Raw genomic sequence first — 23,916 nt, forward strand, 5'->3', positions numbered from 1 at the left:
AAGGCCCTACCTCGTGCACAGATGATGTATATTAATATTATTCCTTTCAGTGCACCTAATAAATAGTCTTTTATCAGTTAGTAAAGACAGTTTCAAGTAATACTGCAAAAATGTATAAAACAAAACATCCTCTTTAGCACCTTTAACAGTACATTAGCATTGTGCTAACGATGCATATTAAGAAAGAATTTGCAAACATCACAAAATATATATGAAATTGGATCATGAACAGTCGATCTATCTTTAAGAATCAACTTCTGTGCAAATCCTGTCTTTTAGTGACCCACGTGTGCAAAGCAGTCTGTTGTAAAATGACTTGCACTTACTGGCGTATGGACGCATTCCCTTCATAAATAAAATTACATCACTGCGTTCTTAGTGGCTCAGATGCCAGGAGTTTATGGAGAGTTTACTATTATAGCCATTAACAGATCAGTGATAATGTGTACATAGCTGAGACATATCACAAACTCAAGGATGAGTGCTGCTGTCCTGCAGAGTTTTGCTCCGACCCAACTCACCTTCCTTCACGTAGCTTTAGTAATCCTGAAGACATTCAAGTGTGTTTGATCAGGGTTGTAGCTAAACTGTGCAGGACAGCTACACTCCAGGACCAGTGTTACTGGTACACCGTTGTCGCTTCGAAACCAAATGGGTGGAAACATACAGATTAAGGGGCGGTAATATTATAATAAGATCCCCTTCCTACGTCACTAGGGGAGCAAAATCTGAACGGCTCGTTTTTTCACATGCTTGTAGAGATAGCCTTACCAAAACAAGGTTACGGGGTTGTCCTTTTTCACGTTTTCTGGGTTGGTAGATGCACTGGGGACCCGATTATAGCACTTAAACACAGATATTTTCATGATATGCCCCCTTTAAAATCAAGATATGCTTGCTAAAATAGGGAAATGTACATTCGGACAGACCCGAAATGCCTCAAACAAGAGTGATTGATTGTGACTGCTGGTCCTCCATCACGGTTGTCCTCTAGGCTCAAACACAGAGTCTGCTGGATCCAGTGAAGGTACGAGGTCAAAGGTTGCTCCTCCAGATACCTTCACCCACCACCAAACCTCTCTGTTCAGAGCCATTCTCCTCGCTTTCTCCCTGCTCACCATCCACTCCCTCAGTAACTGCATGTTCCACAGCACAAAGTGGCAGGATGGTAAACAAAGCAGACAAACTCCCAGAATGCAAAGTGTGGCCACTAGGGGGCACCCACTGAAATCAAGAATGCTGTAGATGTAGGGTTGACCAAACAGATTGGTGCAGCCCAATAGCCAATAAACAACAGCAAATATGACATAAAGGACTCCTGCCAGCACGGCGTAGAAGAAGTGGGTGAGATGTACGGGTGTGGAGGACAGCAGCAGATCCACGGCGGTCTGGATGCTGTTGATGAAGTGGATGTTGATGTTGAAGGCTGTGAGGGAGTGCTGGTCTGAGGGGTGGATTATGGTCCAGTAGAGTAAGGAGACGGTTAATGAACAACAGCCCACCACTGAATGCAGGAACCACTGCAGACAGAGAGCAGCGGTGAGAGCCACGGGAGGAGAGAGGAGGGTGTCACACTCAGTACTGACCCCTAGTGGAGGAAAGGACATTTTTTTACACATTTTTTAATTACAATTATTTTTATTATTTTTATTTAGCACATTAAATTGATCAAAAATAATAAATGTTTCTTGAGCAGCAAATCATCATATTAGAATGATTTCTGAAGGATCATGTGACACTGAAGACTGGAATAATGATGCTGAAAATTCAACTGTCATCACAAAAATAAATTACATTTTAAAGTATATTCAAATAGAAAAAAGTTATTTTAAATTGTAATAATATTTCACAATATTCCTGTTTTTACTGTATTTTTGATCAAATAAATGCAGCCTTGGAGAGCATGACTTCTTTTAAAAAGTCACTGCAAAGTGGCTCAAAACAATATTTTGGGGGGAAAAAAGAGCATTTGAGCTCTTTGATGTTTGATTGATTGACGTTTTATATTGTGATGTAATCAGGGCTCAACAATAAAGATTTTTTCACTGGTTCCACCACAAAAGAATATTTTTTATTTTTTAATCAATGCATTTTTATTTTTACAAGAAACAATATTTATATATTTAATTAAATGTTAAAGGGTTAGTTCACCCAAAAATGAAAATATTGTCATTTATTACTCACCCTCATGACGTTCCACGTCCGTAAGACGTTTTTTTTTTCTTGGTGCATAAAAAGTAGCCTATTCTTAATCGCTTTATAATATTAAGATAGAACCACTGAAGTCACATGAACTGTTTCAAATATGTTTTTAGTACCTTTATGGATCTTGAGAGGTGCAGTAACATTGCTGGCAATGGAGGCCTCACTGAGCCATCGGATTTCATCAACAATATCTTAATTTGTGTTCTGAAGATGAACGAAGGTCTTACGGGTGTAGATGAACGACATGAGTGTGAGTAATAAATTACATTATTTTCATTTTTGGATGAACTAACCCTTTGTTTACTTTTTTTTTGAGAAAATATTTAATTGCAGCAAGCTGAAAATTATACAGGCGTAATGTAAGTGTATTCATAAACACTTCTTTGCTGGAAAATGCAATGCAAAACATGATGGGTTTGTAGTTTTATAATACATTGATGCTCTGTTTCATGTTCTCAGTTTGTTTGGACATTTATATTGTATTTACATTTTCCTGTTTCCTGTGATATGTTGTAGTCCTTTTTTCTGGTTTCCTTGATTGTATCTCCGGATGTTTCTTGTTTCCCTTGTTATCTTATAGCTTCCCTGCGTGTACTATATATAGCCTAACCCAGTGTTTTAGGGGCCGTTTACACAACACCGTTTTCAACTAAAAATGAAAAGCTTTGTATGCATTATGGCCGTTCATTTAGGGTACGTTTACACGACAACTATGGTTAAAACGGAGACGTTATTCCTTTGAGTTTTTCACGTACAGAGGACACCATTGATTCGGTTTTTGTTGTTTACACAGAGACTGTTTTCAAAAACTTGCAACCCGTTGCAACTTGCAACTTGAAACCCATTTTCAAAAGTGTGCATTTTCAGGCCACTAAAACGGCGCTGTTGTGTAAATGAACGGCCAAAATGCATAAAAAGTTTTCAGTTTTTAGTTGAAAACGGTGTTTTGCAAACGGCCCCTTACACGACAACGGTTTTTGAAAATGATACCGTTAGCATACATTGTCGTGTAAACATACCCTTAGAAAGACAACAACTGACTAAGTTACGTTTACATAACAATGATAAAAAAACTAAAAAGGCTTTTTCTTTGCGTTTATTGCGTACAGACGACAGCTCTTCAAAACGATCCCCGTTCACACGGATCTGCAAAAACGACTATAACACTGTATTCTGCTGCCAGGCCAGTAGTTGGCGATGTCACTTTATAAAGAAACACTACGCACCTGAACACATAATATGCATGCGCATGAGTTTTTGTAGTTTACATGGAGACCATAATGGTATCATTTTCAAAAACTTAAAGGCGCTCTAAGCGATTTGACGCGTTTTTAGGCCCAATTTTTTTTTTTCACATACCGCAAACATCTCCTCACTATGCGCTAGCTGCCTGTCCCCTGAACACACTGTAAAAAACGCGGTCTCTGTAGTCGCCACAAGCTCCGAAAACTGCAATAAAAACAAACTGGTGCAGCCTGGACCACTTAGCATAATAAACATGCTCCAGCCAATAACCGACAAGCAGCGTCAATACGCAAGCTACTTACATTTTAAATGCGCGTTTTACAGTCTATGGTTCATGACTGTTTCAGGAACTATGTTCAGGAAGCACGGAGGGGAGGGCCAGGAGGAGTAGAAGAGGGAGGGTCTAGCTAGCCTCTGTTTTGTTTGACAACACTTCGAACGTCAACAGGAAGTTACTCCGCTCAGAATCGCTTAGAGCGCCTTTAACCTTTGAAACCTGTTTTACAAAGTTAGTGTTTTCAGGCCCCCAAAATGCAGTTGTGTAAATAAACGGACAAAACACACAAAAAGTTTTCAGTTTTTGTTAAAAAACCGTGTCTGGTGAACGACCCCTAAGGCTGGTATGTTGGTGCTTTTTGTTTTGTAGTTATTGTGTAATTTGTATTCTCATATTACTTTAATAAACTTTCTGCACCTCCCTCACCTCAGTTCACCTGTGTAACTGCTTTCAAGGCTCACGTTATTAAAGTTAAGCCCTATTAATGAAGTGACATTCAGATGTGTTTAAGTGTGTTCAGATACCAGTGATGCGCGGGTTGATCCAAAACGAGCGGGTGCCTGCGGTCACCCTTGGTTACCCGCGGTTACGAGTCATCCAAAAATATTTTTAATGATATTCGGGTCGCGGTCGGTCGGGTCGTTTAAAATAAAGATGCCAATTAACCTTTGTAATTTATATAGTACTAGACACAATTTTCTATGAAATACATAGGCCTAGACTTTATTGGCTGAACAACTTGCGCGAAGATGACGCACGAGCTCAGTCTGCAGGTAGAGATGGAGGCGGCAAGAGAAAAGGTGAAGACTGGGGAGTGGAAGCTCCACAAATACACAAATAGAAAGAGCAAAGTGTGGGAGACATTTGCCGAAATAATGAAAGAATGAAATAGTAACATTATTAATGTTGAGCGTTATTAACTTTTGAATAAATGCTGACGCGGGACAAAATGCCGATTTCCCAACACGTTGAACTGAGCAATGCCATTGTACCATTTTAATAGGCTACTTTTAAACGCATATAGATCAGTAATGTCAGTTTTATGTATTTTCTGAGAGGGGGCGGGATTTTTGTTGGGAAAGTCGGGGGAGAGACGCACACTTCGATTAGACTGGATAAACACATGCTGCAGCATCTTAATTGTTAAGAAAATGAAACGAAATAAATGAATAAATCAAGCCTTTATTACATAACACTAGGCTTTATCATACAGCATTCAGAAAAAAACAGTTTGCGCTCCTAAGGGCTGTCACACGTTTCCAAATATGGCCCAATGACGCTACGATGAGCATTTACTAGCCTACTTTTAAAAAAATGCGGGTAAGGAAGCGGGTCGGGTACAATATTTTCTTTCTTTTTTTGCGGTCCGAGTTGCGGGCGGGTTAGTTGAAAACGTCGGTCGGGTGCGGGTTGTTTATACATTGATCCGCGCATCACTGTCAGATACTTCATGGGGTCACGGTGTCTTTCTCAGATCAATTGGTCAATTGATAAGCGATGCACTGATTGCACAACAATACCTCTTTTCATTCTGTGTGAGGAGCATCTGACCTCCAAGAAAGCCCAGGCTAGATTATTGAGCGCAACCAGATAGTAGATCACCATGAGAGAGTACGAGATATGGCTAAGAAAAATGAGGAATTTAGGTGTGTTGAAGAGAAGAGCCGTGTAGATCAACCAGCTGACGGTGTAGACCAGCATAAAACATCTGTACAGAAGCCACAATAATGGAGGAATATCCCACTGGAAACAAGAGAAGTTATTTCAACTTCACATTTCAGTCCTCATTATAATGGATTTTTTGAAACTGACATAATACACACATGCATTCATTGTCCCTAGCATCATTTCCAAACAAATGATAACAATGAAACTAGTAGCATAGCTGATAGATCATATAACTTGGTTTCTAACTCCAGGCGAGTCATTTACAATCATTAGCTGATCTAGAAGGCTGGTAGACCACATTGAATCAGCAACAAACCATCTACCTTGTTGCAAAACCTTTGGCCTGGTATTTCCAGCAGGGTTCACACACTAAAGAATATGAACTCATTTTGACTTCGTCCACACAGATTGTTGGGTCAGTGTTCAAACTCACCCGTGGCTGAAGCAAAAGCTCTGGTTCAGAAGGAAGAAGGTGGAGTTTGTGAACTCTGAACTCCTCCCTCCAGAGGTGTGTCCAACTAGCACCCATGACTGTCACCAATAACCAAAAACAATCAATGCATCTGCTTACTTGGAAGTCAGTTCACATTTGTTTAAAATACAAAAACATTCCTAAGTGACATATGAATTAGCATTTTAAAAAGACTTTCACTTCCAATACGAACCAGTCTTTCTGGTTTGAAGTAATGCTGTAATTAGCAAACAATTCAGACCTGTCCTGTTAAATAATAGGCCTACTACAATAAGTTTCATGCAACTCATACCAAGGAATAAATAACGTTTCTGACTAACCTTCGCAAGAATGCATCCACTGTCAACTGCCGCGTTCACCAGAAACACGTGTAAATCTAAGGTTGGAAATGACTCCTACACCTTGATATTCAGATCCATCACGTGTCCATAGCAGCGGGACAAACACTGCACTGCTTGTCTGGGAAACTTTCTAATGAAATAACTGGAGCTGCAAACCGTAATAGTGAACATGTGAATCTCTCATACATCCCAACAAGATTAACGCGGAGTCTCTGAAATGTGGCTAAATGTCAAAATGCTCTTGCAAAAAAGGGTTACACTTTATTTTAAGGTGTCCTTGTTACAGTGTAATTATACATTTCATACTGATTAACAATAATTAACAACATGCACTTAACTATAGGGTTAGGATTAGGTTGAAGGTTATTTGCATGTAGTTATGCATAATTTACTGTTTTACAATAGCATGTAGGGCAGAATGGTGGAAGATGCCTCACCTAAGAACAATGTGGATTTACTTTTACTTTAACATATTTAGATGTAAGTTTAGCACGTGCAGGACGTGGATGATGCTGCATTGGCCATTGTGTTATTATAGGAAATAGAAACATTTGCTAATTTAGTTATAGCACCAAATGTCATATTAAGAGGTATAACATGGTCCCCCATGGATAAACTTTTACAGAATGTAAAAAATGACTTTTTGATATAATATATATATATATATATATATATAACAAAAATTAATAATGTAAAATACTAAAGCTATTGTAGTTAATTTTATTTTGACAATTTAGTTGATAATTGAATAACCCATGACAAAGCAGAATACCAATAAAAGAGATGCATCTGAAAGGTAAAATTATTCTATGACTTATACACACACACAGGTATATGAATATTTATTTATTTAATTGCCCATATTTTAATTGAAGATGTGTCACAATATCAACACTATGCAAACTGAATGATTTCACTCAACTAACCTATAGGTTTTAATGAAAGCAAAGATGTCTGAAATCTATTCATGGAAATACTGAATAATAACCCCTTTAATTACAACAGTTATTAAATTTAAAAATAACAACATTCAGCTAGAGGCATTCTAAGCCAATTCTGGTGGGTCATCTTACCCCAAGGGTCTAATTTTACTCCACAAATCTAAACATTGTTCCCACAAATCGCTCATTGACAAATAGACACAATAACTTTGATATTCATCATAATGGTCATAGATCAGTATTTTCCTGAGATACAAAATTAGATCAATTAACCTTACAACTGTTCTGACTTACTAAATCTCACAAATGTTGATATTCAGATGAAATGACAAAATTAAAAATAGTGTAGCCATTCATCAAGTGCTGAGATGAGATTCAGTGCCATCTGTGGTCAGGAGAAAAAATTAAGGCTAGCCTACATGTAACATGTGCAACAAAGACATTTTAAAATAAACATTTATAAATGTTAAAAATAGAATTTTTTCCTAGTATTAACACCATGATCAAACAATTTTGGTCAGTTTTTCCCTGAGTAGTATTATTATTATTTATTATTATGATGCCCATTTATTTTGTTGCTTTCTACATATCACCACATGGTTGTACATTATGCCACTAATTATAGAACTACTTAATAGGACAAATTAAATAAATAGATGGGCATGAAATATTGCTTTGAGGTTAAATATTATTTTTTTTTCCTGGATATGACCATGTTTGCACAAATTTCATACATGTACGATGAAATGTATGTATTGCAAGACGCACGGTTTAATTTATTTTTTTTTTTTTTTGTAGGTGGCGCTAGAGCCATTTTGCCACACTGAACTCTGGAACTCATATCAGATGCAAATTTGCACCAGTCCTGACTCATGTTCAAAGTTGCCTGAGTTTGAGCATGTTTAAGCATCATTTCAGAGAATAATAATAAAATAATAAATGGAGCAATCCCAATAATGATAATAAAAGACAAAATGTCCTTTAAAAAGTTTACCCAATGAAAATCAATGAATACTTAAGAGATTGTTAAATATTAACCACAAAACAGCAACATTCAGTCAAACCAAAGTTATTTTATGTTCACTAAAATGTAACATTGTGATAAAAATTATTTTCATCTTTAAAAACATTCAAGGATGACATATTTTATCCAATATATTAAGACATATATATATATATATATATATATATATATATATATATATATATATATATATATATATATAATGGGGACATAAAGGTGTACTGCATAACAGTACTGTATATCCATGACATTCATTGTAAGTAACAACTCTCTAGAATTAGGCGTTCCAACAAAAATAACTTTCTAATACTTGTTTGCATTAGTGGAAGTTTGTTGGCGACACTGACATGTCAAGTTTCTCCACCCAGTCAGTCAGCAGTGACATTACAAACAAGTTTGTTCTCCTGAAAAAGGTTGATTCCTGTGAACTTGGTATTGTTCCAACATCTCACGTATGAAAAACTATGCCACAGGCAGCAAATGTACGAAACCAGTAAAACAAACATGTCGTGTTCAAACATGCAGAAGAACCTTGATAGGCAAACAGAGAGTAAGAAATATTGAAATGTGAGAAGCCATGCCAACTCAACCGTGACTACATTCACAATGTAGCAGAGACCTTTTTTAAAAAAAAAAAATTATAAAAATAAATATATTATTGAATAAATGTAAGATCTGTTTAAGCGTGTGGAAAGAACAGTTTTATTGTTATTTTTAGTATTTCTTTTTTTTTTATAGAATACAGCATTTTGGATTCACAGAAGCACAACTAGACCTGCCTGCAAGTCACTTTAGATAAAATCTGCTAAACAATGGTGGTGGGATTCTTTGATCAAGAGGCGTCAGAGATATCTGCAATGAAATCAAAACATTCTCAACTTTTGGTAGCATGACAAAGCATCACTTTGGCAAACCCTTGCATGTCTGAAGTAGTGAAAGGTGTTGCGGTTAAGAGAAACAGGAAAGAGTTCTCTACAGAATTATTTTTTTAGCTTCCAGGCAGCACACATACACTTCAGATTTGCCTTGTAAATTTTTGATGTCTCAAACCAAACAACCCAATCAGCATAAAGTCTCACCGGGAAAAAAAATTACAAAAATGTTCTGTGAAACAAAAAAATGAAAGCACTCAAATTCAATTCAGGTCGTCTCATTTATTTTCTTATGTACAAAAATGAGATCATATATAAACTTTACAGAGCTCAAGATCTATTTTGGAAAAAGCAAATAACCAAAATCAAAAACATGTTTTTCACATTTCTCGAGGACTTTGTACATATGTACACATTCTTATAGTCGCATATCCAATGTTCATCAACAGAATTTCTCAAGTCAAAATAAATACATGACACTCCTCAGCACAGAGGACCAAAGTCACAATTCTTTTTGCCAAACTGACATGACATAAATTCTCATTCACTCAATTTCCGTGAAGCGTGCAAACATGGCTTTCCGGACTGCATCCTTGTAGGTATCTGAAGCTGAGAGGCTGTAGCTGCTTCCTTTAGTTCCCAAACCGGCTCCTTTCATTCTCAACTGAGCCTGCAGGCAAGATCAGTCAATCAACTTTATTTATTGGCCAAGTATGCAAAACATACAAGGAATTTTTCACCGGTATGAGGTAGGGGTGGGAATCTTTAGGCACCTCACAATACGATTCTGGATTACTGACATGCAAAAATCGATGTATTTTTTATTTAATTACATATGTAATAAGTACTTTATAAATAATTACCAGTTAAACTAAATGAATACAACAGTATGTTAAGATTTTAAATATATAAACTAATGTAGCAAAACAAAAGCAAGTAGACTAGTAATTAATGAGGAACAACAAAACATTACAAGCAATAAACAGAGTGCTTTTGTTATTTAAGAGTATTTGAACATTACAGTGATTTTTCTTTCTCAGCTTTACTGTTTGATTATTAGCCTATTGATGACATCACAGTCAGAGGGAGATCTAATAAACTGCATTAATGCTCAATTTCCTAAATATAAGTTGTGGTTTGTAATGTTTAATCTCTTAAGACATAACTGAGTAGGTTAACATTAATTTAGTTTGAAAGGTTCAAGTGGTGTGTGTGTTTGAGTGTGGAATTGGAAGCAAACAGGATATGGGTGTTTCTAAAGCACTCGAAGCATCATCGTGCAACTGCGGTTACAAAGCTCAGAACAAATTCTGAAATTCTTAGAATTGATCCAGAATCGTGATGCATCTATTTTTCTTCCCACCCCTAGTATGAGGCGTCCCAAACACATGCAATATATTATAATAGTTGCAGATACCAAATACAGTGCTTAGTAGAAAACAACAATTATTACATATAATAACAGTAAACTTAATTACTGTACTACAAAAGAGAGAAAACTCAAGATAACAGGAGTGTAGAAGTCAGATGGTGTTTAAAATCTTTAAAGCACATGGAAAAATGCTATTCTGAAATCTGGCAGTTCTCATTTTAACCAGTCTTCCAGAAGGCTGAAAAGACTGTATGCAGGATGGGAGGGGTCACTAACAGCTCTCCCAACCCGTTTCTTGACACAGGATGGCATATTCATGCTGATAACATCATAGACAAGTCAGCTATTTGCACACATCTGCCAGCTACTGAGGCTGAGAACAGGGTTCAAAATCAACATTATATTTTTGGTGAGTTGTCAAAAATTCATGACAAAGAAAATGTTTTGCTGTTTTTGCATTGCATACGGAACAGCACAGGTAAATGCGACACTTAACTTTCTCACAAAAACTTTAAAACATCTTGATTTTCAATCTTAATCTCAAAAAGCAAAGTAAAAAAAAAGTAAAAAGCTCATTGGTGCTGGCCAAATTCATACAACACCTACATTGAAAATTACTTAACGCTAATCACACAAAACACTTGTGTGTTAAAATGTTTATCAAATACTAAATGTAGCATGATAACATGACAGGAAGAATGAGTCATACCTCAATAGGTGTTGTGATGCCTTGTTGGTTTCTACCCAGACCTTTGCCTTCCTTCCAGCCCATGGCCTGCAGCATCTTATTGCCGATATTATCGCTGTTCAATCCGTCCTTTGTGGGCTGTTCGTAATTTCTGCAAAATCGAATGGTGCAAAATCCATCTTAATATTGTTAGTGCAATTGTATTGTCATCATAACCACCTCTACTGAACGAAACGCAAAACATATTGCGATTAAAACTTACACTACAGGTGCTGGCTGGGTAAATTTCCTTTTCTTGGGTGCAGGGGGTTCAGGGATACCGTATTTCTCTCTTCTCTCAGCAGCCCTGTCTCTGTACTTCATCTGTTCAGAACAAGGTAAAAAGGGACATGGCATGTCAGCCAATTCCAGGAAATAATCTTTAAAAGGAGGAAGTATGGCTGTGTGTATTTATAATAAGTTTTCACACCTCTGTCTCTTTCCTCTCCAACTCCTCCAGTTCTGCTTCGCTCAGTTTGGATCTCCTGAGAACCTCCAAGTTTTGCTGGAAAACACAGACATTTAGATTTTAATATTTTCAGAAGAGACGGAAACAATTATAAAAACTCAAATTAGCCCTGGCTAATTACCTTGTGCAGGTCTGAGAGCTGCTGATGGCGGATCAGAGCTTCTTTACTGGGGAACTGCCTCCGGCACAGCAGGCACGCCATCTTTTTCCAGTCGGTCAACTTGTCCTCCCTGTCATCTCCATCCAGGCACTCCTCCGGCTCACTGTCGCCGCTGTACGCCGCCACCAGCCCCACCTGTGGCGCAGCAAAGAGAGGTAAACGAATAAGCTAATGTGACTTGATAACCTGATGTGTTTTGTAGTGGTGCACAGTGCTTTTGGCACCTTTGATGAGGAGCTCTCTTCTTCTGTTGCTTTAGATGCCTCTGTTACAAGCCTCTCCAGAGCCCCTGCCTGCACACGTGCAAAGAAAACACTATGAATTATGACAAAACCATCATCATTTTGATTATAGAATGCAGTGTCTCTTCAGCAATACCTTCTTCTCAAAGAGCGTGAAACCAGCATCAGCTGCTGCTGCCTCCCTCCTCTCCTCCTGACTGATGGGCTGGAAGCTGCTCCTGAAGTTCTCCTTCTGTTTGTTCAGACTCTTGGCCCAGCGCTCCATGTCCTTCGCAATCTGACGGACAGAGATAGATTTTTAGCACCAATGAAGGACTGAAATCAAACAATTTTCTTCATTTTCTGAACATAATGCCGGTGCAGAACTCGCCGGTATGTTGCTAGGGTGTTGTAAATGGCTGCTAGGACAGTGCTAAAAGGTGTATTCTGATTGGGTTTAAATGTGTTGCTAACGAGGTTGCTAGGGTGTTCAGGTTGGTTGCTTACTGGCTCAATTCAAAAGAGCCCCAGTCTCAGCAATAAAATTCATAGCAGTCGTACTAGTTTTTGTAATTTTTTAACTGTAAAATTACAATACTAACATTTACATTGTAATTTCTTCAATCATTTCTTTCAAATGTTAAGCCATCGTTAAGCCATTATATTTATAATATTAAATATCAGAACAGCTTGATTCACAGTAAATGAACAAAGTATTATGAGCTGCATACGTGTAAATGAAGAGCAGCACATCACATCTTTCAATCTCAGCCTCTGCAATTAAATTTTTTCACCTGTTGTATTGCCTAGCAAGCAAATTTACCACAAAAGCAAGCAAAAGTCTGATCACTTAGTATTATAACACATTAAAAGCATCCGAGCATAAACTTATTACCTGCTGAGCCGTTTTGCTCTTAGGTTTCTCTTTCTTCTCTTTGCCCTCTTTCTGAGGAGTGGATGTGGAGGCAGCGTTCTGAGCCGCATTGTTGGCGTCCACCGCCGGCACGTAGGCCTGCTTCTCCCCATCCCAGTACAGATACTGCTGAGTCTGGGAGTTGTAATAGTACTACAGACAGAAACAACATTTAGAACATTCTACAAGTTCTCAAATGAAATATAGAATTATCTTGCCAAAAACGGCATGGAACACATACATGTGTGTTTGGGTCATAGTACAGGCCAGTGCTGGGGTCGTAATAATACCCAGAAGACTCATCGTACTGATAGGATGAAGTGTCTGGGACAGCTAGAGGAAAGGGGAAAATGGCAAAAGAATCAGAAAATGACCTGTAGCATCCTGTTTTCTGATTGGATGGTGTGGATTTAATGATCTGATCTTACTGGCTTGGTTTTCCTGAGAGGTAGCTGTTGCTGTGCTAGTTGCCGCGACTGCAGATGCTGCTGGGGTGGAAATGGTGGCAGCGGCTGTGATGGGCTGGCCTTTGCCTTCAATCTGCAATGTCTGACAATAAAATTGGTTATAATGACATCAGAACGATCATTACACTAGGCTGGCTCTCAACCTTTTTTACTCCGAGGCCCCCTGTTGTCAAAGACAATAGCTGAAGGACCCCAGTGATATTTCTGGTACTTCTGCTGTAATGACAATGATGCTTGTTTTCAAACATTTTTTATTTACAGAAACAGTTAAATAAAATAATTATAAATAATTTAATTATAGAAGTTTCAATAATGTTTTTTTAGATTTTAATAACTAATTTATGACTTTTCTAGTGGTTTGTGATTACTTGGGAGTTTTTACAATTATTTTCTACTCAAATAGTAATTTCTACCCAATAAAATATCTTCAGGCTTGACATGCCCAGTAACTACCTAGAAATTTAGTTATAAAAAATACAAATGACTAAGATTTTATTTATATCCATGACTTTTTCCATTAAAAAAAACCCTCATATCCAGGTTTTCCAAGACTGTGATAAACTTAGTCATTAGGTAAAAATTGCCAGTTGTTGAGGGACTGAATTAAAATAAAAATGTAAAAAAAAAAAAAAAAAGATTGGAAGACGCTGAATTTTTTAAATAGTTATTTAAACTTATTTTAAAGCTTGTTTTGTCTTATTTGAAATCATTTTTATTTATCTAAGCAAGTTTTTAAAAAAAAGTCACCTGAGTAGCTGGCTGGCTGATGATATGAGGTTGATAGACCTGCGCAGTCTGAGAGATCACCACTCCGGTAGCGGCAGGAAGAACCTTCACACCTGGAGCAGCTGTAAAGCAGTAAGCAAAATTTTGTAAATTTTTTTTTACAAAATATTCTGATCTGGCAAAATGTCAAACTCTATCCAGTTTAATTGGAGAATCATAATGGGTGGTTAGATACAAAGCCAGGCAAATGTTACCTCCAAGTATGCCATTAGCCTGGGAAGGGTCCACAACTCCAGCCTGCTGCTGATAGTACGCCTGGTACTCCTAAACACAACAAACCATCTTAGCTTGGCACTTATAAAACTGATTCATTCAAACATTGTCCTGCAAATTTTTATGTTGTTTTAGACTGTGCAGTCAGCTGACCTGCGAGTAGGATACATATCCCTCCTGCAGGTAGCTGTATTCTGATGTTGGCTCCACGCTCTGCTGAGGCTGTAAAGTGAATTGTAGTCAATTAAATCAGTCGTGCATGCAGAATTCTGCTTTATCATTAAGGCATGGTTACAATAAAGTTGTTCGCACCTGACTAGAGGACCACTGAGCAGCTGCAATGGCTGTGCTGGCAACCGAAAAGGCACTAACACGGTTCCCATCTGGTAATAACAGGTCCCTGAGGGGGAAAAAAAAAAAAAAAAAGGCTTTTTAATAAATTGAATTAATAATCAAGCTACATCCCATGGAAGATTTCTTCTGAGCAAGACAACTACAGATAACAGCACAAAGAAATGAGTGAGAGGTACATACTTTCGAGCACTCTTGGCATAGTCGACTCCAATAGTTTTCCCATCCAGCTTAAGAGGGGGCTGTAAGCCTTGTAGGATGGTTAGGAGCTGTGACGCTTCCTGCAAAACAATTATCATCAGAATGTGCTAAAAACTTACAAAAGTACTTATCGCATCTTCAAAAAAACACTGGTTTCTCTTAAAAGAACAAAAACTCTATATTTAATCTTTTGAACAAAAGAGATTTGTAAAGACTGAGGAAGGGAGAAAATAGGTACCAAAGGAGAGGCAAGTTGGACGAAGGCAAACCCTCTGTTCTGACCCGTCTGTTTGTCCTTAATAAGGCGGATGTTGCCGGGCGAGAGGTTGGCGTAAGGGGCGAGTGAAGACAGTATGGCTTCAACAGTGGAGTGAGGGGCGATGTTCCTCAGGATGATGGCTGTCAAATCATGCAAACATGTCAATGTGAATGCAAAAATGAGTATTGGTGTTATACCGGTATCAGCCAACATTGGCATTTAAATCATTATCAGTCTAGAAACTGGCCAATTTTTCAGGCTGATAATATGCAATTGATATTTCAGATAATTTTAATTGTGCATCTCTGATTCAGTGGGAATGTCCTTACTATCGCCATAGTAATCTCCACTGGGTTGGGTTTCTGTGGCTCCTGTGGTGCTGCTGGACTCAGAATCTGAAAATAAACACAAAAGAACAAAAGCATATTGAGTTTCTTTAAAACACAGAAGCCTGATTCAAACCACATTACTGCCCCATAAGAAGCTGTGGGCACATCATGATTCGATCCCTACAATCCAAAAATGAGTATTTTATTTTTAAATGGTTGGCACTGATGAGGCAGATACTGTAAACAATAATATAAAGGCTTATTGTGTTTTATTTTTTGATGCCTGGTTTGATTAACAAACATTTCACTCTGAAGAGGAGCCATAAAATCAGGTACTAGATACAAAAAAATGAAAGAAAAAGAGTAGCAAACAATTATGAGTGATAAAAACAATTCATCACTATCATGTATTAGTAAAGAAAACTGAAGATAACTCCACATACATCTTATTAGTTCAAAAAAAAGGACATGACGGTGTTTGACTTGACCATCCGGATGGGTGCAGACAGCGGTTTCCTGCTCAGGGATCTACTTACCCGCTTTAACTGCGCCACACCTGAAGCACTTCAGCCTCCTCCGGAAATTGTACAGGCCACACTGCAAGCAACCGGTCATATTGTTTTAATTGACACTTCTGCTATGGGGCATCAGGTAACAAGCACACTACAGTGGCTTGAACACTTACCGTGATGGACGCCCACCAAGTGGACCATTTGAAATACTGAGATGCTACAATTAAATTGTGTATAACTATGTTTTCCAAAGCAAAGCTCAGCTAGGGATGTTTTTGAGAACATTTTTAAGATCTTAGCTCAAGTCATTTATTTTGCACAATATTCATCATTTATTTCAATGACTTATCTGCATCAAAGGTTGTTCATAGGAAGAAAAAAAAAAAAAAATTACAATACACAACTAAACTTCTTACAACAATAACTATACCTTATATACACACACTACCATTCAAAAGTTTAGGGTCAATAAGATTTCTTAATGTATTAGAAAGACGCATCTCATGCTCACCAAGTCTGCAGAAAAATCCCTTCTCTCCAGGATTCATTTATGAATATAAAGTTTTTATTGTAGTTTATTAATTTGAAACTGTAATCTTTTGTAACATTATAAATATCTTTGTCACTTTTGATCAGTTGCTCTGATGATTAAGAATTAGTTTCTATCAGAAATACAAAATTGACCATAAACTTTTGACGATAGCGTGGATAAATGATTTCATAAAACATTTTCCCTATTGTGAAACTTTTTTTTTTTAAAACGTCTAATAATGAAATTTCTGAATGATGCCGTTACAATATTCACCATGAAATTGATATTCTAACTTCAGTTCAACATTTTGAGAAGCCCATGTAACTTACTGAGCTGCAGAGCCAGTCCTCAAACTTGTGCCGGTTGTTGCTGTAGTGCACGGCAACAGTCTTGCCTTGAACGGTCAGCAGTTTCTGAAAAAGGAAGAAAAGGTTTGGTTATTTTCTCTCTTGCGAAAGCTTGATCTCAGCCCAAGAACAACCACATTAGCCACGAGGGTTTAGGGTGAGGATCGCCCGGGAGGGTTTAATGTGTAAGATGGTGTGTGTTTGGGACCCGAGTGTCCGGATGGGGCCGGAACAGAGTGTAAAAAAAAAAGGCACTCCTTTCTTAAACGGGATGGGGGGGGACTTTCAAGACGAGGCATTTACTTTCTCTGCGCAAAAAACTAATTACTATTAAAAACTGCTGAGATATTTAATGCTGAGGTCCATGAAATGGGATGTTAAATATAGCACCACACTTCACTTCTACTTCTAGACTTGAACAACTTCAAAAAAAAAAAAAAAAAAAAAAAAAAAAAAAAAAAAAACTAAAACACTTAACATCACCTATGCAAAACATTTTTCAAAGCATTGAAAATTTGTAGCTTAAAGCCCATTTGAGTCATTCAAGTCACACCTGAACTATATAACTTCTCCCTTTCCCTCTTAAAAATCAATACTTTTTTTTTTTTTTTTTTTAATTACACGTGCTAACAAACAGTTCTTGTAAAAAGTTAATAACATGACTTAGATGAAAAGCCAGTGTATCCATCAAATGGCTCTTCTATGTTTTGGTCACACCTTGCCTTCAAAAACAAGAGCTCCAGTCCATTTCAGTCCATATAGTCTGCTGGGGCAGCAACTTTGCTTTTTTTCCCCTCAGTTTGTCTTTTTGTACTTAAATTGCATTATTCCCCAGGGCAAAAGCTAGACTTGGTGATTAGGAAGCAACCTGATTGGTCTCCATCCATCGGGTAGCATCTTGCAAGTGATAAAACTCCACGAAGGCGAAACCTCGGCTTATACCTAGAGAGGCATTCAGATATACAGACGGGAGGCGTGTTAGTTTAAAATGGTTCAGTGGTACAACATTCAAACTCTGTCACAAACTGCTTCGTGACCCCCTTGACCCAGAGAGGCCAAAGAGATGTACGGGGGTTGCCTGGAAACTTTTACCATAGCAACAGCACCTTATAATATTCTAGCTGTTGGTCTAATCATGATAAAGTAAGTTGAATCAATAATCAAAACAAAGTAAACAGTCATAAACATTTTCTTGTAATCTTTATGAGACAGATGCTGCCATCAGATAAACTTGGATGAATTTTATATGCGGGTACCTACTTAAACAAGATGAAGAAGATACATGACTGCTTCTACATTCATGTAACTTCAATTGGCATGAATAAAACTGCCAATTTTGCGCCACACACAACCTATACAAAAACTTACCTCCAAACATGTATCTAATGTGTAACAAATTTCTTAACTCAGTGGCCTGAAGGGTAAAACAGGTCAGATAACATGTTGCTATGGCAAAAGGCGTTTGAGCGGAAGCAGGTTGGCCCAGCGGACACAGGTTTGTTTGGGAGGGGAAGGATCCGCGGTACATCAGTCTCACCTGTTCTCTTTTTCATCAGCCTCACGTCCATCGGCTTAGGCCCCTCGAGCTGGTCAATGGCTGCTCGAATCTGTGGATTACAAGGCGAAGTCAGATAAATTTTGTTTAACGAAGCCAGATTTCATTTTGATTTTCACAGTGAAATCCAGGATTAAATATAATAATAGTTAAATCTAAAAACTTTAGAATGCATTTATTAACTAAAACTAATTTGAATTAATAAAAAACTGGTTTACTTAATTTTACTTAGTTTTAATCTATTTCATATATTTATTAAATTTATTATTATTTTTTAGAGCTGCATGATTAATTGTTAAAGGATTGCAATATCGATTCAAACACCCATTCGATCTTACTGCTAAATAAGAACGATTCGACTGTGTCTATTAAAACTTTGACAAGTACGATCACTGCAAACATTCAGATCTGCGTTGGTGCTGCTGCTGATTCAGAGAGAGCCGTTGTCATGTATAGGTATGGAACAGCTTCACAAGCTCATTTCAATCACAGTTATTTCTTTGTTACAATAATTCAAAATATCACAGAAGTACCGGGATAAAAATGTATAGTTCGGATATAAACACTGATGTCTAAGGTAGCGATCAAAATAGAGTAAACCACCTTTTGTGCGAAACTCGATGCTTCAAATAAAGATTGTATCAATTAAATCATTACACCACTATGTGCCAACAAGTGACTTAAAAAAATATTTGTCACTGAATCATTTATTTAAGAGATTTGTTCAAAAAAATGCTAATTCATCCAGTAATGAAACAAGAGAAGTCTTTATGAGTCATTGAATCATTCAATCAGTTTTTAAAAAAAAGAATTAATTCAAATTAATTAAATGTTTTAAATAGAATGAAGCAATTAACATTTTGTCAGAATCTGTAGTGAATTACTATTATTTATATACTATAATATTATTATGTTATTTTGCTTGTCTATTCAAAATAGTGGGAGATTTGTGATCTCTATTTTAAACCAAAAAAAACATGATTCTCAATTTATATTGCAGCTGTATTATTTATTATATTCACTATTTGTGAATTGTGAACGTTAGCATGTTGCTAATGTACTGTTAAATGTGGTTAAAGTTACCATCGTTTATTACTGTATTCACGGAGAAAAGAGAGCCGTTGCTATTTTCATTTTTAAACACTTGCAGTCTGTATAATGCATAAACATCTTCATTCTTTATAAATCTCTCCAACAGTGCGTAATGTTAGCTTTAGCCACGGAGCACTATTAAACTCGTTCAGAATCAAATGTAAACATCCAAATAAATACTATACTCACATGATCCGACGCATACATGAAGTATGCATGACGAACATCTTGTAAAGATCCATTTGAGGGTTATATAAGCTGTGTGAACTTTGTAAATGCACTGTATTATAGTCGAGAACTCAAGGGGCAGGGAGCGCGTGATTTAAAGGGGCCGCAGCCTGAATCGGTGCATAGTTAATGACGCCCCAAAATAGGCAGTTAAAAAAATTAATTAAAAAAAAATCTATGGGGTATTTTGAGCTGAAACTTCACAGACATTCAGGGGACACCTTAGACTTATATTACATCTTGTGAAAGAACGTTCTAGGCCACCTTTAAAAAAAAAAAAAAAAAAAAAAAAAAATCACAAAAATTTGTGAATATATTTATTAGTCATAATAAATAACTTAAATTTAAAAATGTTTCATTTTAAGTTATATGCATTGCAGAAATTTCCATGATCCGATAGTATTAATTTCGAGCCTAGATTATTTATTACATTTATTTATTAATGATAATTATATTATATTTTCAGTAACTTCCATGACTCTTTTAAGATTTTATTCCTATGGAAATTTCTTAAGATACTGCTTCTGACCATTTGGGGAAAACAGACAAAGGACTTACATCTGCCTCTGATGTGTTCATGGGCAGACCCCGGAGCATGATGGTCTTGCTCTCCTTCTCGTCAGCTGGGTCTCCCCTGTAATCATGCTCAGAGTAATCACCATCCGAGTGGTGTCCGTCATCAGACCCGTCGCTGCTGCGCCGTTTCCTCCCTCGCTGTTACACGGATGAGAATTAGTAAAGTGAGCATCATTCGGTGTCAAAACATCTAATCAACACATCCATATTGGTAAGTCCTCACCTCAGGACTGTCCCTGCTCCAATATCGATCACTTCTGTCGCCACGTTCACCATCGTAACGGTCACTACGACGATCATCACTCCAGCGATGAGAGTCGTATCCGCGATCGTCGCGATCTCGGCGGTCCCTGCGGTCGTCATCGCGAGACTGTTCAGAGCCGTACCTGCCGCTGCGTTCTGTACGGCTAACCCTATGATTACAACAAGATTATGACATTATGACGTTCAAATTAAGTTTGTGAGTAGGGATGTGCCAGAAGCCGAACACTATGTTCGGAAAGGAAATGACGCATTCTACGGAGCCACTAAAGGGACATGGTGATGAAAAAAAAAAAGTGAGATGAGAGTAAAAAATATATTTTAATGCTTTTGCATTTGCTCTCATTTATATAGTTAGGTAATTATATTGTATATAATTTTGGGGCAGCAGGGAGCCGCTATCTTATATAGAAATCGCTTTTGAATGCACACTCGCTTTTCACAATACAATTCGCGATTACGCGTACTCTGTGCATAGGAAGCGGCGGTACTGACCACACATTTTCTAAGATATTTGTCAATGATGCTTAGGATCTGTCCTGTCAATCATCTCTCCTTACGATCTTCACATGATAAGCAAAATCATGATGTATTGTAATATAACCAACTACCGCAGCAAGCCTCACCATGTCCCTTCAGGGGATCCGTAAATGGTGTTTTTCATTTTCCTATGCCTTTCCGCATTCGGATTTAGGCTTTGGGCACATCCCTAGTTGAGAGAATAGTTACCTCATGAAGTCATAAAACACTGACCGTTTATCTGCTCCCATCTTCGTTTCTCAATACAAGGCCTGTTTAAAAGATGTAAAACAATTAGTTATATTACAATGTTAATCTGTTGCACATATCATGATCACAAATTATATGGAAATTACTTGTGTTAAAACCACAAACGTATGTGCTCTTGGTCAATGATATAAAGTGTGTTTTCTGTTGTGCATGTACTATGGTATTCTTAGAAGTACCATGAAATTAATGTACGTAACGTTACCGCAATATTACCATCTCATAAGATGACAGCACTTGTTATAAGAAAAACACTACACTGCATATAATGTATATCTTTACAGAACTGAATGCATTTCAATATCACGGTATTTACATGGTAATACAATGTACGTCAAAGAATACCATGGTACATGCCCGTAAAACACGGTTTTACCAGTATATGTCCAAAACACATGCTATTTCAATATTACACGTCTAATAAGCCCGTGGTAGTAGTTTTTGTTCGTGTGGTCTCCATTTTCGTTATGTGAGAAGTTCAGTTAGCTACAGGAAGGCACATCAAAATGGAGACTGTGTCGTCGTGTTGTCGTTGAAAAGGGCGCAAAAAACGCCCCGAAACAACGAAAACTTACCAAATATAATTCAACGAAACACTGAAGTGAAATATTTCTCAAATATTGAGAAATGCAATGACTGCAAACAGATCACCTCTCGCCAAAAGATCACACACTTGATCAGATCATTCGATGTCATCTGCAGCTAAAATGGTCTACAAGCTTCTCCTTCCCAGAATGCATTTAGATAGGATTGTGGCGTGTTGTTGCTGTTGCATGATGGGAAATGTAGTTTTTTAGCCGATTTGGTCGATCGCCCCTCCTCTAATGTCCATCTGTGACATTTGATCAAAGGATAAACTGTTTGACCTAGGAGTATATAATTTATTATTTATTTGTGATTTAGCCTGTGATGATTGCTGTTTGTTTTTATATATATTTGATAACAAGATTATTTTAAATACCATATTTTGGACATACTCTTCTACTATCTGTGATATTTGATAAGAAGATAACAAACTATTTGACTAACTGAAAAACTAGAAGTTGTTTCATGGTGCTTTTTGCATATTAAAGGGTTAGTTCACCCAAAAATGAAAATAATGTCATTTAGGCTATTACTCACCCTCATGCCGTTCCACACCCATAACACCTTTGTTAATCTTCGGAACACAAATTAAGATATTTTAGTATAAATCAGATGGCTCTGTGAGGCCTGCATAGGGAGCAATGACATTTCCTCTCTCAAGATCCATTAAGGTACTAAAAACATATTTAAATCAGTTCATGTGAGTACAGTGGTTCAATATTAATATTATAAAGCGGCAAGAATATTTTTGGTGCGCCAAAAACAAAACAAAATAACGACTTATTTAGTGATGGCCGATTTCAAAACACTGCTTCAGGAAGCATCGGATCATAATGAATCAGTGTATCGAATCATGATTCGGATCGCGTGTCAAACCGCCAAACTGCTGAAATCACGTGACTTTGACGCTCCGAACCACTGATTCGACACACTGATTCAATGTGCTTCAGTGTTTTGCAATCGTCCATCACTATATAAGTCGTTATTTTGTTTTTTTGGCGCACCAAAAATATTCTTGTCACTTTATAATATTAAGATAGAACCACTGAACTCACATGAACTGATTTAAATATGTTTTTAGTACATTTATGGATCTTGAGAGATGTCATTGCTCCCTATGCAGGCCTCACGGAGCCATCGGATTTAAAAAAAAAAATATCTTAATTTGTGTTCCAAAGATGAACGAAGATCTTACGGGTGTGGAACAACATAAGGGTGAGTAATAAATGACATTATTTTCATTTTTGGGTGAACTAACCCTTTAAGCCTAACGAAAAATATATTTTATGATGAATATATTTATATTTATTACAATTATATCCAGATTTTTATTTATATTTTATATTTTTATTATATATTTTATTTTATATTTTTTGTGAATTTAGTTTTTTTTTAGGTCAATACATTGTTTGGAGCATAAGAAACAAACTAAATAGACATTTTTGAAAAATATATATTTTATTCCTATGTTGTGCTATGTCATCTGAGGACATGCAGCTTAAAAGACATGAAAAGACATGAATTCACCAGTCAATTTTAGGTTAACTTTGTATAAAGATGATTCTCAACTATGTTATGAAAGATATGACAGAATGATTTACATTTTACTTTATGCAATATGCATGTAAACATGGTCATAAATGCCATTCCCATTTTATGCTATGCAACTATACACGGTATCTAATTTGCATATTAATGTGTACTTAGGCAACATGTGATGAAAAAAGAAGTGTGATAAATGGGAACATTTTCATATGAATATCTTATATTTCATAAAAATATTGATATATAATTTCTTTCCCTATTCACTTGTTGTGTCTCCAAAATGCCTGATATGCCATGCAAGTCTTGGTGTCCACAGTGGACATGTATGAAATTGATGCCCTGTTTCATAACAGAAAGTCCTATTCTGATTTGAAACCCCATAAC

General features: G+C 37.0%; 2 protein-coding genes across 8 annotated transcripts; both read right to left on the bottom strand.

Annotated features, from left to right (window-relative positions):
- Window positions 1–375: 375 nt before the first annotated feature.
- Window positions 376–6,518, bottom strand: LOC125273254 (protein rolling stone). Of its 2 annotated transcripts, XM_048198463.1 has the most exons (4): window positions 6,188–6,518; window positions 5,829–5,926; window positions 5,248–5,470; window positions 376–1,588 (listed from the first exon to the last, which is right to left on the bottom strand). In XM_048198463.1, the coding sequence occupies exons 1-4, from the start codon at window positions 6,201–6,203 to the stop codon at window positions 978–980; spliced, it is 948 nt and encodes a 315-aa protein (XP_048054420.1). In that variant the 5' UTR covers window positions 6,204–6,518; the 3' UTR covers window positions 376–977. The 2 variants fall into 2 exon arrangements, with proteins under 2 accessions (XP_048054420.1, XP_048054421.1); XM_048198464.1 differs by lacking the exon at window positions 6,188–6,518 and having other exon boundaries at window positions 5,719–5,843.
- A 2,789-nt stretch (window positions 6,519–9,307) lies between these two features.
- rbm5 (RNA binding motif protein 5) lies at window positions 9,308–22,151 on the bottom strand. 6 transcript variants are annotated; one of them, XM_048199155.1, is made up of 25 exons: window positions 22,054–22,151; window positions 21,370–21,407; window positions 20,579–20,768; window positions 20,338–20,493; window positions 18,442–18,511; window positions 17,773–17,846; window positions 16,887–16,970; window positions 16,050–16,110; window positions 15,514–15,579; window positions 15,164–15,324; window positions 14,908–15,005; window positions 14,686–14,773; window positions 14,527–14,595; window positions 14,355–14,424; window positions 14,122–14,222; window positions 13,336–13,456; window positions 13,149–13,240; window positions 12,890–13,060; window positions 12,152–12,292; window positions 11,998–12,066; window positions 11,735–11,908; window positions 11,575–11,649; window positions 11,368–11,468; window positions 11,127–11,256; window positions 9,308–9,715 (listed from the first exon to the last, which is right to left on the bottom strand). In XM_048199155.1, the coding sequence occupies exons 2-25, from the start codon at window positions 21,384–21,386 to the stop codon at window positions 9,590–9,592; spliced, it is 2,505 nt and encodes an 834-aa protein (XP_048055112.1). In that variant the 5' UTR covers window positions 21,387–21,407; window positions 22,054–22,151; the 3' UTR covers window positions 9,308–9,589. The 6 variants fall into 6 exon arrangements, with proteins under 6 accessions (XP_048055112.1, XP_048055113.1, XP_048055110.1 ...); XM_048199156.1 differs by having other exon boundaries at window positions 13,336–13,447; window positions 21,978–22,139; XM_048199153.1 differs by having other exon boundaries at window positions 13,336–13,447; window positions 21,346–21,407; window positions 21,978–22,139.
- Window positions 22,152–23,916: the final 1,765 nt, after the last annotated feature.

Source organism: Megalobrama amblycephala, linkage group LG8 (genome assembly GCF_018812025.1).
Source record: "Megalobrama amblycephala isolate DHTTF-2021 linkage group LG8, ASM1881202v1, whole genome shotgun sequence".
Lineage (NCBI taxonomy): Eukaryota > Metazoa > Chordata > Actinopteri > Cypriniformes > Xenocyprididae > Megalobrama > Megalobrama amblycephala.

Coding starts and splice junctions, on each gene's coding strand:
- LOC125273254 (XM_048198463.1), bottom strand. Junction 5,471..5,828: donor AGCTTTTGCTTCAGCCACGG/GTGAGTTTGAAC, acceptor TCTTGTTTCCAG/TGGGATATTCCTCCATTATT. Junction 1,589..5,247: donor CTCACACAGAATGAAAAGAG/GTATTGTTGTGC, acceptor TTCCTCCACTAG/GGGTCAGTACTGAGTGTGAC.
- rbm5 (XM_048199151.1), bottom strand. CDS start 21,386: ATGGGAGCAGATAAACGGTCAGTGTTTTATGACTTCATGAG. Junction 16,111..16,886: donor AGGACTGGCTCTGCAGCTCA/GTAAGTTACATG, acceptor GGTTGCTTGCAG/TGTGGCCTGTACAATTTCCG. Junction 12,067..12,151: donor TCACGCTCTTTGAGAAGAAG/GTATTGCTGAAG, acceptor GCACGTGTGCAG/GCAGGGGCTCTGGAGAGGCT.